Here is a 16,237-nt window from a genome sequence, read left to right as displayed (position 1 = left end):
CATTTGAGGGAGTTCGGCTTCCGATTGATATACCGTAGTATGTATATTCTAAAGTACAATATGATCGAATGTTTTCAAGGACGAATGCTATCCTACCATTCCCACTACAACAATAACACGAGTTAAACAATTCCCCACAATAATGTATGACCCTCATTTAACTGTGGTGAGTGAGCATGCTTAGGGTCACTTCGGCATCGCTTGAACGTCGTTCATATATCATAGTCTCACCTTAAAATGCGGAATACCTTCTAAACTGAACTAACACCCTGATTGGCAAATATGAGGAAATCACTGAGCTGCGATTGGTACAGTAAAGAACACTATGTATCAACAAGTAAAGTAGTCGTTACCAACAAAAATCTTGAGGTAAAGTAGATTCCTATCAAGTATTTTAGCTTAAAAGAATAGAAACCGGCAAAACACGGCATATAACTCATGTTAAGAGAAGAGGCAAGACTACAAGGCTGTTTCTAACAAAGCCTAAATCCTTAGAAAACAGAATTGTTCTCCCCTTACAAAAAGTAACGGTAGTCAACATGCAATTAGATGAGAACCGTATACTTCTACTCGTATCAGGGCAACTTTCCTATTATCAAATTTTCTTCATAAGGTTACAGTAAGGACAATACTACTATTCATAAGGCACTGGACAGAAAGATAAACTCCCAGAAATGTACTGAGGTTTCTGTGACAAAGCGAAGGAAACTAGTCAACATGACAACTATGACCTTTATCGCTATTAATTTTAGGTTAAAGTACTGGTGGGAAATTAAAATATGAGTTTTCTCCAATATGCTCATCACTGTTTTATTCTTATAAGTCTATTATGCCTGTTTTACTAATCGTCAACTCATTTTGTGGACTATAGAAGTTAAAACAAACCTATTTTTGACTAGTCATACTTAGTTGCAAATCATAACCTGTAAAACAGGGCGAATAATATCTAAAGAAGTCAAAATAACCATTCCGTTGAATAGTAACAAACAACTTATGTTTCAGATGGCTGAACTATTTCTAGACCCGTCTATTCGATCCTGGGTATTCCTTCCCCTTGTAATAATTACTTTCCTCTTTGGAGTTTTACGCCACTACATGACTATCATGTTCAGTAGTGAGAAAAAGGGTGAACTCGAGAATATCGGTGATAGGTAAAGCCCTGAGTTCAACATTTTTACCATTTCAGTCATGCTTTAATCCGCAGCAGACTTTTACGTGAAAATGGAAGATTCTTGCCGGCAAAAGTAAGATCTAGAAGTGGATAGATAGATATTGTAGGCTTTTAAAATGCGCAAGTATTTCTTCAATGATAAGGAGCATGGGTTTTTTAAAACACAAAAGCGAGAAAGTCCAATGAATAATCCGATGGCTGGTAAGTCTCATACACTATAACCAAGTTTCCGACAGATCCTTCAATGGCAACTGAGATGCTTAGAAGCAATGCCCTCAATATGGTTCCAATGATTGTTATTGGCAGCTGGATCAACTGGGCTTTTTCAGGTTTTCTGACCACAAAAGTCCCGTTTCCACTCACTTATCGATTTAAGCCCATGCTTCAAAGGGGCTGTGAGTCGCTTACTTCTCTGGATGCATCTTGGTAAGCTTTTTGTTTGATAGTTGAACCGGTTTTAGGGTTAGCTCTGCATCTTGGTATTTTCTGAACATATTTGGCCTCAGAAGTATGTATGGTTTGGTACTTGGTTCGGACAACGCAGCTGATAACTCGATGATTTTGACAGATCATCAAGTACCTACACCACAAGCTCCACAGGATATGCAAAAGGCGTTCAAGGCAGAATGGGAAGCATTGGAAATAGTTGATCACCAATGGGCTCTAGCAGATTGTGAAACAAGACTACTGAACAGATTATCTTGATGCGTTTAGTTCTTCTCTAAATATTAATATACTTTGTTTTTTGAAAGTCTTTTTGGAGAAAAGTGAAAAAAAGAATCTTGTCGTCTGAGTGCATAGGTGTATTTCGGGAAAGTGAATAAGAGAGCTATTAATAAAACGTCCACATATCTTAGATGCACAAAATCGTGGATAAATGCGTTTGGGAAGAAATATAATTTACAAAGAAATATTACTAGGTGGTTAGTAGCAAATGAACTTTTTGGGACTCAGGTAATAAAACGTTATTGAAAAAGATAAATTAATTCGATACAAAAAACCCGAGATTAGGTCAACAAAATATTAAAACAAATCATCCTCGGAAAATGATTTCAAAAGAATTAAAACAGGATCTCCGCTACGCAAGAGATATTACCACCTACAGAAAAAGGAAACCATAAATTCGAAACACCGATAAGATTTAAAAAATAGAAACAGAATAAATGATAAACCGTAAAAGTTTTAAAAATCCCAAAATGTATTAACCGATTGGAGAAATGTCAGGTTTGGTTGTAGTCGTAACGACACATTGGTCCTCATCCTCTTGGTTTAAAGTAACTAGTACCGACAAAGCTCTTAAATGAGGAATCATCTCATCTAGCACTTAAGTTGGTTACGTTGCATTTCTTCGTCAACCCTACGAAGCAATTAATTGGTATTTTTTGAATGTCAAACTCTGGTGGGGCCTGTTTATTCGGTTGACGTAGTCTATATAAGTTTTTAGTCAAAAGTATATTCGGCTTTATTGAATAACAGTACTGATCCTTCAATCTGTGTTGTGGACAAAATATATATTTCAAAAGCTCATTTCCTATTTGAGAAAAAAAAGATGTGCAGATGAAGTTCGAAGCTGCAGCAATGAATTGCGTGGAGAAAGACAACCTCTCATTTCTTGAGTTATCTGTAAGGTTTTTGATTCCAATAAGGAATGGCCCACAGTGATCGCCAACAATTTACTGCAAATAGTTAGACCTAATTCTCTACATCGGTCTCAATTAAAAATCATTCAGCTTAATTTGTTTTTTATGATTTAGATAATTTTATACGTAGGACAAGAGTATATTTTGTATTTTTCATTTCCACCAATAACTAGGAAACACCTTTTGGGACTAACATGAGAGTACGTAATTCGATCATTAGAATGCTTAAGTAACATAAAATAACAGTTATTATTAGGCGAAAGAAGATATATTTATCTAACTTTTCCCAAATGACATTAATGCACATGTAAGGTATGAATCGAAGTGGGATATCAGTATATAGTAAAGAAATAGACTTAGTGAAAACATTTTACACACGCGTTCGACGAAGTAAATCGTACTTTAGATTTACGAATCAAGCAAACTAAAACTTTTCAATATACTTACTTTCGTTTTGGAGTCACTTGAGACGTCGAGTTTGAGCTAGACTGGGACATTGGGGTTAAGAGTTTTTGTCTGGCGATTACCGCACTCATTCTCAAGGATGGGCGTCTTGACAGGACATCCGGAAGAGTTGTACGTTTATTGGTTTTTAGTCTCGATGAACTTCTTACATTACTTCTCACAGGCCTTTTGTTAACAGAATGTAAAGTTCTTCCTGCATTCTTAGTAGGCTTCTGAGAATTTTCTGAAATTGCTGAGTTCTTTGATCTTAATGAGATGTTCCGGTCGTTTTTTTTAGATGATATGGATGTTTTAATATTCCTTCTAGAGTTTTTATTAGGACGAGGTTTATTTTGCTTTGCATTACTGGATTCTGGTTTTTTTTTAACCTTAACGTTCACATTCTTACTCAGTAAGACGGAAGACGATTGTTGACTTGTATCCTTTACTTGGGAAAAGGTCTTGTTTGAGGAAATTTCATTACCTTTTACAACAAAATTAAGTGTGGATTGTTTTTTGTTTGAATTTGAGTCTGATAATTTACTAATGCGTGGGCGTTTAAGATTTTCCTGCGGAGTTGTTTTTCGACGCTTTTTCCTATTATTAACAGCTTCTGGGTGAGGGGGAGACGATCTCACTTTCTGTGTTTTCGTAATAACATCATCACAAACTTTAGTATCAATTTCTGAGGATAACATGTTACTACTGGTAGATGCTACACAAATGGATATAACTTTCTGTTGTTGATGTATTTTATCTCGGCTGTCTGACAAAGAGTTCTCATTATCGTCGATGCTTTCATGCCCTGATAGCTCGTCAATATTATTATTTGATTTAGTCTTGAATTCCATCTCATTTCTCTCCTTTTTCTTATGACCGACTGTTTCTTTTGCTTTTTTCCTATATGAAAAAAAAACCATTCTGAGTCTTAGGAAAGTTCATAAAAACAATCAAAAAACGGGATAATCAGTGAGGAAATTGCACACGGTTAATAGGTCCAGTTTAATCAAGTAAGCCGTTTGTATGTAATTGAAAGAACATTTAGATTTTAGATAAACCAACACTGATGAATTTAGCATCTCATGACTAATTTAATATAACAATAAAGAATTCGACTAAATATTGAAAATTTAGATAATTGGCTACTCAAAAGTAGTCATAAACGTTTAATTTACAGTGCAAGATCTATATACTTGTGTAAACCTGATTTATATTTATCAGTCCTTGTAATAAGTAATTAACTATACTTAGAACGGATGAAATCAACATTTTCGGCTCAGAGGGAAGTTTTAATTGAACCACAATCGGATCATTAATGGGTTTCCAGGATTCTTAATAAAACTCCTGATTGAGTCGAAAAATTTAAGAGAAAAATATTGATATGTTTTTCTCATAACTGTAATGTTTTACATCTTTTAGCACTGCATACTCTTACAAATACTAAATTGCTAGTGGAGAAATCAATACTCCCATTTTTGCACTGCCCGGGAGGTAATTTAGATTTGGTAAAACCGAAGTCAATACATAGGTTAAAAACACGTTGAGCTACTAAACAGTTTCATCTTAGTGAAAAAATATGTCCATATGACGGAACTATATTATTGTTCTAGCCATTACCGATAACCAATATAGTGTAAAAATAGTTAATTAAATACCTTGGCTTTGAAGTATTAACGCCTTTAGGTTTTACAAGCTCAGGAGGAATTAATCCTTCTTTAAATGCTTTCGTGTGTTTGTTGGGAGTGAACTGTAAAAGTGGTTGGACCTTATTTTTGATGGGCATTTCCGAAGGTGAATTTATAATGCCTGTACCTGTTTGTGCTTCACTTTCTGAACCGATATTTATCAACTGCTTAAAATCAGGATTACGAAAATCACTTGGTGCAGAGGTAAAAAGAGTTTTAGGTAGCTTGACATCCACCGGATACTCTTTAATTGTCGGGTTAATGCAACGTGATAATAAAAGACCCAAAGAAATATCACATACAGTATACAGTTTCTGTAGAGTAAATAATAAAAGAAGGGAAAAAAACAGTAAAGCAATCTAAGTTGTCAAAAGTTATAAATTTCGACTTTTTTATATCTAATATAACTGTTAACACAACAAAAAACCACACAATTACAGTCATTTATAAATACCTAGAGAAAGGTATAGTCGAATCTTAATTGAGTATGCTGTTTCAATTGTGGTAATTTTTTCACTAAGGTTCAAACACAAGGCCCAATTAATGAACGTATTTTAGATACCTATGTGTAGATATTTGGTTCGAGTTTCAAAATGAAAACTAATTCATAATCAAAATTAAATTGAATACAACACGCGATTGATTTTACTTTTGGTCATCAATTATATAGTAACGGTGACGTTCAAAAAGCATGAGTACGCTAACAAATTGATAAATCAAATCAGCTACGAAAAACATTAAGTTCTAGTGGAAATTTTCCAACAATAACTATGAACTATTACTGTTAACATGAGTGATTTAACATTGAATTAATACAGATTGATAATACTTGGATTTAAAATAAATCGCACAAGATTAGGAATATACTATTAATCGTATTCCAAATTTACGTTAACTCGATAATCCAGAAACTGGAGAAGAAAATAACAGTATTCAATTGCTATGGGTACAAAAGTTAAACGCATAAAATGAGGTAAGGTAAAGGCCATATATAATTGCAATGGCTCTGCATACCGTTCTTATTTGAGATCGATAGTCGATAAGTTCTAAGACTGATCATACGTTCGGATACTAAACTAATGGTCAGTTTTCATTTGATATTCAAACTGGATGGAAACTAGGTGCTTAAGAAGCTTATAATAATACATATATTTACTTTACGAAAATGTGACATTGATTAAGAGAAATGCAACACTTTCATACGCACGATTACAAGATGCAACAGGGGCGTTAATAATATTATCGGTACTGTAAATAGCACAAAGGAAAACTAAAAACAGCCTACACCAAGGTCTACTTCCCAATATTGGATATTTTATTATTGTTTAGGGAGTTAGTCCTGTGGTGACCGTCATGGCGTGATGGTTCATCATGGTGATCCGATTGGACTATATTTCCTAAGACATTCTTTTACTTAGGTCCTAAAACGTCAGCCAGTTCTGTTGGAGGAACGTAAGAATAGACGCAGCATCTTAAGGTCCAGCAGAGAAGTACTGTTAATTGCACAGAGCGTGATAGCAGCTAGGTAGTTTCCCTTCACATAACCAGCATCTACAGAGATGCTGCATCCTCAAAACAGGAAGGAAATGTTATAAAATGTTGATCCTGAAAATGTCATGAGTTAATGCGCCACTGACACATTTCATTTGATCACTGAAAACCTCCCGGTCACATGTTTCTTAAATCCCTTCAGATCCGGACTAATGCTGATACTGACACAAAATTTGAATGCACCCTATATAAGTTGAATATTTTTCTACTTGCATGACGTTAAAAATACCTAAAAATCACTAATTCTACTGCGGACGATATTTCCATTAGGTTAAGAACTAATGACAGAACATTTATCCAATAGACTCAATAGAACAACAAACAATCTACAGTGTTGGTATAGATAAGTACTGTTTCTACACTTTGGGTTAATTCTAGACAAACGTAAGGTGAATATCGAAAATCGTTTTCCTTACTGTTTACATACTGTCAATAGAAAACGTTTTTTAACATCAAATTTACAGCATAAAAATTATCCTGAAAATAAAAATTACGAAATTAACTGCATAATAACAGAAAACTAGTTTTAGTAGTGGATAAATTATTTGTCGATTACATAAAAAGAGTTTTTTTTTTCTTAAATGAAGAGTGAATTGACAAGCTAAAAAAAAAATAAAACAAAATAAAAAAAGTCACCTCATTAATCAGAGTATCATCAGGATGAAGGGCATCTCGTGCGTATTTAATTTTTTCGATAATCTTTCGTAAAAAACTGAAATTTTCACCATGAGACATAATCGGTTCCATGATGAACCATAAAGCACTAGATAACATAAGTAAGCAATAAGAAAAAATCTTTTTAAACAACTTATTACCTCTAAGGAATGTTGATTATTTACTTTGTTATAATATAGGAGTCGATGAAGTTACATTGTTCATAATTTGATTATAAATGAATATTAATGATACAATAGTTTTAGATTAATTTAGTACAAGAGAAACACACACCTTTTGATTTTATTAAGTATTTCTACATCATCTAGTTTTGTCCATTTGGAATCATGTGAGAGTAAGTAAATCACGTACGGTAATACATAATCAGGTAACAGACCAAATAAAAACTCTGTAGGAATTATAAAAATAATTAACTTATTAAAGATATTGTTATACATAAAAACCATTCGTAACATCACATAAAGTCAATAGGACATAAAAATATTATTATCAATTATAAACGATCAATTATTTTTTGTTTAAGCACAGTGTGGTTATAACAGTATCCATCTATTGCAACTATGTTCAGACACTCGCCTAGTCCTGGTAATCACCAACTTTAAGTATGAAGAGAAAGAATCTGTTTTAACCTAGCAACCTGCAACAATGATTCAACGATGAACACAAACAGATCACACAACTACTATTCATCGTTCAAGATAGTCAATAAAAGACAATTGCTGCTTCTGGAGTACGTACCTTACAGATGGAAGAACTTAGATTCAAGAAAATTTAGATGAAAACTATATGTAAAAGAAATAAACTGCAAGAACGAAGATACAATTAACTAAGATATTATTCACCACTCATTTTAATTACATACGTCTTAGGGAATAGAGCATTATTACAACATCAACACATGAAATCAAAACAGAGAAGCACCAATATGTCTATTTTAAAGTCTAATAAGAAACTCCTGTAAGCTATTGATGTATTTTGGTCCTTTACGTATTTATTACCTTAATTCCCCTTAAATCAACATAACAATGATCGTTGATCTCATAAACAGTTTGGCCTAAATAACTCGATTATGTAGTTAGCTGCATACGAATTTAAGTTCAATCACAACTTTACTCTTATTTCAGTGAAACTGTTCTCCTAAAAAGTGATACATAAGTAACTTGTTTGACCAAAACCTTACATATCTATTTCCCGATAATTTATGGTTGAGAGATAAACTAGATCCTTGAGATTTCACTACAAGTAGAAAGGCTTAAATTTTCAGATTAGTTTGCTCTAAATATTGTATCTGCTTAATTATTAGCATTGTACTGTGTTATTTCGTGACATCTCTAAGACAGAAGTTACATGTGGATAATCAATAGGAGTATCAAAAGCTTATTTGGTTGGTTAGAGTTATTTAGTTATGAGAAATTTTAGTGCGAACCATTCAAGGGTTCAAAGGTAAATTGTCCTATCGCACAATCAACTTGTATTTCTGAATGCAACTCTGGAAGTATGAACTGTAGAAATTTGAACATGAAAGAGTCAAATTAATAAACAACAACAAGAAAAGCTTACTGGCATCACGAAAATACGAAGGGTGTTTATTTAAAAATGCTCGACGGCGTTGGATATTCGCAATAAAAAGTTGTTTTGCACGTTGTTTAAATGCAGGTTCTGATACATTAACAGAGTGTGCGAAAATAGCCATGTACTCAAGAGGAAGACTCAGTTTATATAAACCCTGATTGAGTTTAGTTAAGAAGTGTGAACGCACTTGTGGGCATGGATCCTTGAATAGAAAAGAGTACGAAAAGCATTAGTTGAGATTCGATAGAAAATAAGTGATAATAAACAAAAAAGAAATTAGCATACCAACAAACTTCAACCATGTTATAAAGTTCATTGTAATATAGTCATCTAATTTGGTGAGATCTTTATGAACTCAGTTGGTACAACGGATTCAAAAGGATAGTCAACAAGTTTATTTATCTTAGTATGCCACCAGGCAAATCTTTAGAAAAAAAAGATTACTAAAAGTACTTCTGTGACCACGTGTGTATATGCGGAGTGAAATTCTTCAAGAAATCATAAGTAATGCGAAGGTTCTAAGTATCTCTAACTAGTAAGCGTTAAAGATTGAGAAACATAGATCTAAGGAATAATGACGCTTATAAGAACTCTCGTCTAAATTAGAGCGAATAATGACGTTGTTACCAAAACACACAGGATACACACATGCTCAAAATATTCAATTTTAAACATTATTAAACAACTAATGGTAAAAATAAAGCAAACATCTTTCTAGAAAAACTTACACAAATTATATAGCTCATTGACAAATACCAGCCAATTTCAATACATTCAACATAAGCCTGAGAACGTGCAAGCTTTAACCAAGATGTAGCGGCAACTAAGCGCAGCCTTGACATTTCACCGTATCTAAACGTAATAAATATAACTGAGCGGATGTGTTTTGACAACTGCAATTATTGAAAGTTAAACAAATTTTCCTACTTATTAGGTATAATTTAATGCAATCCACAAAAGCATAGCGTAATTACGCTGCCAGACTCAAGGCAATTATGGTTTCAAAACACAGAACAATAAATAGTTTTGAAAAGAAATATGTGGTCAAACAGTCGAAATAGAGGGATCAGGAAATATAGAGATTGTCCATCGTGAGGACTACCGACGAGTTACATTGCTGTATTAATATTGAAATTATATGACAGTAATCGATAGAGTGTAGAATTCAAACGATATCTTTTATGCAAGAAAACGTTTATGTTTTATATTTTTAAACTGAAATTGCAAGTTTGTATTCTCACTAAAACAGCCAATTATACAGGATGGTAAAGATGAATATTCAGTTTTCTGCAGTGAACAACTAAAAAACATCCATCTTAGAATCCTCTTAGACTTTAGAATTTTAGAGTACTTGCGGACTATTTGTAAACGATGGGAACTCAATGATAAACGTATCTATTAACTTTTCATAACACTAGTTGAAAACGGAGCTAAATAAATTATTAGTATTATGTAAATTTCAAAAAAATGTGTAAGATATAGAAATAGACGGATATTTATCAATTAGAGAGCCTCTACAACTCTGTCCGGAGTCTTTCTGGGGTTACTGCCAGTCCCAAACCCGAATAAACGAGGTGGGTTGGGTATGAAGTGGTTAACAATACAATCCCGTAAAGAAGAACCTTGCTAAAAATACGCTAACTAGAGGAACTGTAATCCTGAAACTCCAATAGAAAGCAAATGTTTATCAATATTTTCGGGACAAAATAAAGAGTGAAATAGAGATCTACTGATCCACAATTTTTAGCACATCAAAACTTAATCAACTTCACTGCAATAATTTTGTAAATACTCAGTATCGGCTTGTGAAGATTGTTGGATTTCATTGAAATCACAAGCCAATCTAAGCCAGAGCAACATTGAAAACTTGAAAGTACTAGACAGTATTTTTGTCCTAGTATCGGACTCCTCAGCAGTGAGCATCCACGATCCCACGCGCGGGACCTGAACCTAGGACTTTTAGTCACGCGCACGAACCCATAAACTTTAGACCACTGAGTCGGGAGAACCCAATAAAATTTTGTAAATGGCTCATATTTCAGTACTTGAGGAAATTATTCAATATTAAAACTTACGATAATTTACCACTTTTTGTTAAATCGCCATCATGAATGATTATACGATAAAGAAGTCGAATAATAACCTGAACAACAGGTTTCACTTCATTTTTCAAACCTACTAACCAATTTGTTATTAGTTTGATAGCTGAAATCTGGAAGATAGAGCAGGATTAAAATGTTTGAACCTAATAAAAAAATTACTTGATTATAAAGATATAATAATGTTATTTAAACAATTTAAATTTAAATACAACAGGGAGACTGAAACTAAAAAGCATTATGTTTTAACATTTGATAGATTTAAGTTCATATATCTCATTACAAAACACAGCAGCTATCACTACATGGACAATCATTAATTAATGATCGAATTTTAGGAGAATAGTGTTTTCGAAGCACTCTAATCATGATATTAAGTTGAGTACCATTTAACATGAACAAACAAGACTCATTCTATATAAGAACAATAAGTTTTGCTACATTGTATATTTGGTTCTACAAACGTATCTAGGAATCTTATCAGTGATTAAGGCAATGAAAATAGGTAAGTAGTACATAAACAGAAATATGTTAAGATTAAGCAAAGTAGTAGTAGTAGGATTTTCTGCACAAGAAATATTGAGTAATACACAGTAGACGATATGTTTAACAGAATAATATTGGAAAGATTTGTGATTTACAAATGAATGTTTTCGTATCGATAAATATCCAGCTAGATAACACAGATAACATAAATCTTCTTACTGGCAATGAGTTTTTCCATCACAAAACCTATAGAAAACCAGAACATTTAAAAATATGGGGGAAAAATACAGGCAATTACTAGATCATACTTTAAAAGATGCCCGGAGAGATTAATCAACAAGGTTGAACAGTCAACGGTAATCAATGTATGATAAAGTATCTATTCAAACATATAATGCCACTAGAATTCTATAAGCATAATTTTTAGTGTGACTTTTGGATCACTGAGAGTGGATTCCAGTCAGTTATACAGAGGTGTGGAAAAGATAATATTAAAATTATCGCTTTTTAAGTATAATAGCCCTGGACAATAAGAAAAGGCAGATATCTTTTGTAATTAAACGAAAATGATATTTTTTTGTATTGTCAGTTCATTATAAACCTGATAACCTTGAGAACAGGCTAGAAAATAAATCCAGACGTGTTCACCATCTAATTAGTTTAATTGTAAATAAAAGACATGTGTATGTATATTTAAGATGACTCATTACATGAACTGTACAGAATTCAATTACAACCTGAGTGATTCACACAATTGTTTGGTTGAACAAATGAATTTAGTCATCAAGTTGTCCCAGCTCAATATGAGGAAGTCTTTATTTGTCTAATAAAATGAACAGCTTTTCTTACTTAGAATTCGTACATTGGTGGAAACATTGGGAATTCCTGTTTGATCGCAGAATTGAAAAATGCTACATTAGGCTAAAGGGTCAAAGACTAGACTCCTAGTTAACGGGATTCTAGCTTGGAAACCCATTCCATTCACTTTGATTTGACCAATCATAGAATAGTATAAACCCTCGTAAAAAAGATGAGGCTCAAAATTAAGTGAACCTATAATTAGTATGTGGGCTACATTATTATACTTATGATTGATTTTGAAAATAAGAAGCTAACTGATCTTGGTTTGTTTAATAGTAACTAAAGGAAGTTATGCGTCATATAAGAAATACTGGAAGAAACTCAGTAGTGTTTACCTTTGCTCTAGTTAAGTTACTGACTAAACTATCAGGTGACCAAGAACTAAGAGCGTTGGATTGATTTGAAAAGTTCTTTGATGTCATACTGTTTATTTGCATTTTGTCTTTTTCTTGTTCTTGATTTCGTAAATCATCTGGTTCAATTGTTAATACTTGTTGTACCAAAGATTTTGTAATGAAATTTTTAATATCTTCGTTGTATACATCAGGAAATAATAAAGCAATATGGCTTAGTGAAGTGAGGCAGGATATGTAATCGTTAGATAGAGTAGGGCATGAAATACAAACCTAATAGGAGAAAAATTTAGAAGCAAAATAATATTAATAATTGGCAATGAAGATTTTTTGTTAGAAAGGACTAGTTTTAATTAATAAACAATACAACACAATACTATAAATTGGTCATTTGTGGTAACATTAACACTAGGGAGTAGACAAATCATAAGACGTATTATATTGCAAATTATGAGATAACAACAGATACACTTGACAGTAATAGCAAATAACTGATACAGAAATTTGAGGGAAAAGATTGAACTAGTCAGTTGTGAAGTTTCTATGGCAAAAAATTAAAAGGGAAATTTTTTCAGTAGTAGTATTAACTACCTCATAACATGTTTCATTTATTAACCTCGTATACAACAATGTAAGTCATTGTTGATTTGTAATCACTTCTGATCTGTTACCATTGTAACTGCTTCTCTAAAATGAATATAATTTGGACTAGGCCTAAATTTCAAATTGTCATGTAACTAGAATGTTATCAACAGTAGTAACAAAAATTATTTTACAATTAGTGATAGTATAATACAATAATTTGTCAGAATGGTTGAATATGTATTTATAATCTTTAGAAAGAAGGAAATCATCAATTCTCATTAATTATCAATTTTTTAAATCAGAAATTTTCTTCAATTTTTAATGTCATTCTGTATATCATGGAGTAAGATTGATGCTAGATCGATGATTAACTCTTAAAAATGACTTCAAAATAGAAAATAAGTGGATTTATGCAAATTTAAAGGATCATTTATTGTTTCTGATAGGTAATGCAGATTCAGAGTAAAGGCAAAACCACGCCAAAGATGGATCTTGAAGAGTAAGTTTACGACAGTTGAGTGTACACACTAACGAGAGAATAAAAAAAACATTGTAGTAGCTTTGCTTTGTCAATCAATCACCTTGATAACCGTTATTATATAAATCCCAACAGTATTTGAAGTTAGAAGGCAATAAGAAGCGGTGACTATAGTTTATTAGCGGTTAGCGCGGATAACAAAGCTACAAGCACATAGAGAGTATTTGAAGCAGAGAGGCGAATGCGTGTATGGAAGCGGAGACAGAGGCAAATTTATAGTCAAATCAAATCAAGGCGCAGATAGGAAAGGCAAAGCCTAATAATAGGATTCGAGTACATATATACATGGGAAAGAGAATGGCTTATCGAGCGACATTTAAGCGCTTAACATTTAAGCTAGAGAGAGATATGTGCATAGGCTGTCATGTAATCAATAGAACAAAGAAATAGACGAATTGTTACTGTTCGAATAACATTATCTGTTAAGTAAGTTAATTAAAGAACTTAACAAAATTTAACTATAATCAAATTGATTGTAGGAGAGTTGCTATAACATATATGACAATTCTGTAGCTAAAATTATTCCAAACATAACATTACTTATTAGTGGCAACTTGGACCGATGCATATATGTGCTTGGTCCTACGTCGTAGCTGACTGACTGACTTATTAGTGAGGTGAGAAATATCATACGTAAAAATGTATTGAATTTTAAGACCAGTATTAATCAAAATTATTAAAATAGGACAAATAAATAATCTTATTATTCAAAAGAAGAAATTTTCTCTCTCATTAAAAACCTGTAATTAACTCTTTTATCATTTCAACAATAAATAATGCAATTACTTAACCTGAACAATATCATTGAGAATTTCATTAATATTAGATTTTAAAGTAGATAATCTTTTCAGTTCGTCAGTTAAATCATCATTCTCTAATATAGTAGATTCTTCATCCAAATCTATATTGTTTGTTTCAGAGTTACTCTTTGAATTTAATAAATGACGTACAACATTGCACAGACAAAACAAAATACGTATTGATAGCTTGGAACGACGACGTTCACGACGCCAAACAACACTATTTGAAACAGCTTCTGTTATTAACTTGGGTGAAGGAATTTTCGCTCCATGTTTTGTTGTTTTCCGATTATCTAAATATTGGAATTATACGAGAAAAGAAAAAAACTATCAAGTTGAAGTTCAATCATTTATGAACACTATAATAATTACCTCCCCAATAACTATGGAGAAAATCATGAGCTAATAAATTGAAAGCCATTTTTTGAAAAAAAATTACCAGAAAGTATAACGCGTCTTTCATATTGATTAAACAGCAAATAAGATTTCACTAGATTTACTTTTTATAGACTTTTCTGCAGTCTCTCTATTTTGACATGATTCCAGAGAAATGGGAGCAATTCCTGTACAGCAAAAGCGATGTAAAATTGGTAATAATTCTTCTGAACGTTCAGTTAACTGAGCATAAATACTAAGATTTTGTTTGTCAGCGACATTTTGAAGAGGCTCAGTTAAGTCGGTGTTACTAAATGTTCCACTTGGACCCCCACCAAGTACACAACATAGAATCTGCAAAAAGATTTATAAAAATTACGTCGTTAAGCATGGAAATATGCAATTGTAACAGAAAGGTGATACTTTCTTATTGACGAAACACTTGATATTTGACCACGGAATTGTCGGATGAAAACTAAATGTTTCGTATTACGTTAGTAACAGTTCTAATAAGAAAACTGGTTGGATATCAGGATGAATTATTGTAGAGAGGAATTATTCATGGGACCAAAATAAGAATATACTTTTGACTGACTAGAAATTAACTTGGTATCAAACTTTAATATTATGAAACGAGTGTCTATTTCATTTCGTGTATCTTTTAGGAAAACACTATTCAGCAATTAAGAAAAAGCGATTGATATAGTGCCAATGAGACTACATAAAATGATATTTTCTGTAGATTATAGATTTTCAAAACCTTTGGAATGTTATCTTATTTTTGAACGTATTGATTCTTACCAGTTTCACTACTTGATCATGGTAACAACAGATCAGATCAAATGTTATGCCATAATCTTAACCTCACTTTTATGGGACTGAACACACTGCTTCGATTCATTTTGTTCCTTTTTGACAGAGAACTGCTAAATAAGTAATAAGTTGCAACCAGCTCAAAAAACTTAAAACGTGCGATAAAAACATCACATTGTCAAAATCCTCGTGAAACTTAAAGGGATTTACATTTGTCACTTAAAAACACTTGGAAACGTGTATAGTCAAATTCTAATGACTGTGAGTCTAAAGTATCAAACACATACATATTGGTACAAAAAGGCACCAGATACATATGCGCCACACAAAATAATGAGAATGGGAGCAGAAAGGGGGAAGGTGCGTATATATAAAGGAAGAAAAAAGGATGAAAAAAAGAGGAGAGTACATAGTCCATCACACAAATAAATGAAATGATGGACTATGTAAAGAATTTGATGGTAGTTATCTAACTCTAAAGAACTTATATGCTTCACTCTCTAAGATTATGCCGGATGTAAATTCGGCTTCGTTTATGAATACCATTACAAACCCCTTTACAGTATATTGATAATTTTTTTCTAAATTA

The 16,237-nt window shown here is 32.5% G+C and overlaps 2 protein-coding genes across 2 annotated transcripts; one reads left to right on the top strand and one right to left on the bottom strand.

Moving 5' to 3' along the window:
* The first annotated feature begins 538 nt into the window (after window positions 1-538).
* Smp_028980 (hypothetical protein) lies at window positions 539-1,919 on the top strand. Its single transcript, XM_018798971.1, has 4 exons — window positions 539-1,244; window positions 1,279-1,372; window positions 1,408-1,597; window positions 1,633-1,919. The coding sequence occupies exons 2-4, from the start codon at window positions 1,288-1,290 to the stop codon at window positions 1,874-1,876; spliced, it is 519 nt and encodes a 172-aa protein (XP_018650807.1). The 5' UTR covers window positions 539-1,244; window positions 1,279-1,287; the 3' UTR covers window positions 1,877-1,919.
* A 344-nt stretch (window positions 1,920-2,263) lies between these two features.
* Window positions 2,264-13,177, bottom strand: Smp_137790 (androgen induced inhibitor of proliferation (as3) / pds5-related; the record flags this gene model as incomplete). Its single annotated transcript, XM_018798970.1, has 10 exons — window positions 2,264-2,270; window positions 3,259-4,155; window positions 4,911-5,254; window positions 7,128-7,254; window positions 7,440-7,554; window positions 8,736-8,940; window positions 9,467-9,590; window positions 10,814-10,950; window positions 12,520-12,810; window positions 13,154-13,177. 10 exons carry the CDS (start codon window positions 13,175-13,177, stop codon window positions 2,264-2,266), a joined length of 2,271 nt encoding a protein of 756 aa, XP_018650806.1.
* Window positions 13,178-16,237: the final 3,060 nt, after the last annotated feature.

Source organism: Schistosoma mansoni, chromosome 3 (genome assembly GCF_000237925.1).
Source record: "Schistosoma mansoni strain Puerto Rico chromosome 3, complete genome".
Taxonomy (NCBI): domain Eukaryota; kingdom Metazoa; phylum Platyhelminthes; class Trematoda; order Strigeidida; family Schistosomatidae; genus Schistosoma; species Schistosoma mansoni.
Note: the sequence above shows the minus strand (reverse complement) of the source record. Positions and strands in the feature narration are given on the sequence as shown.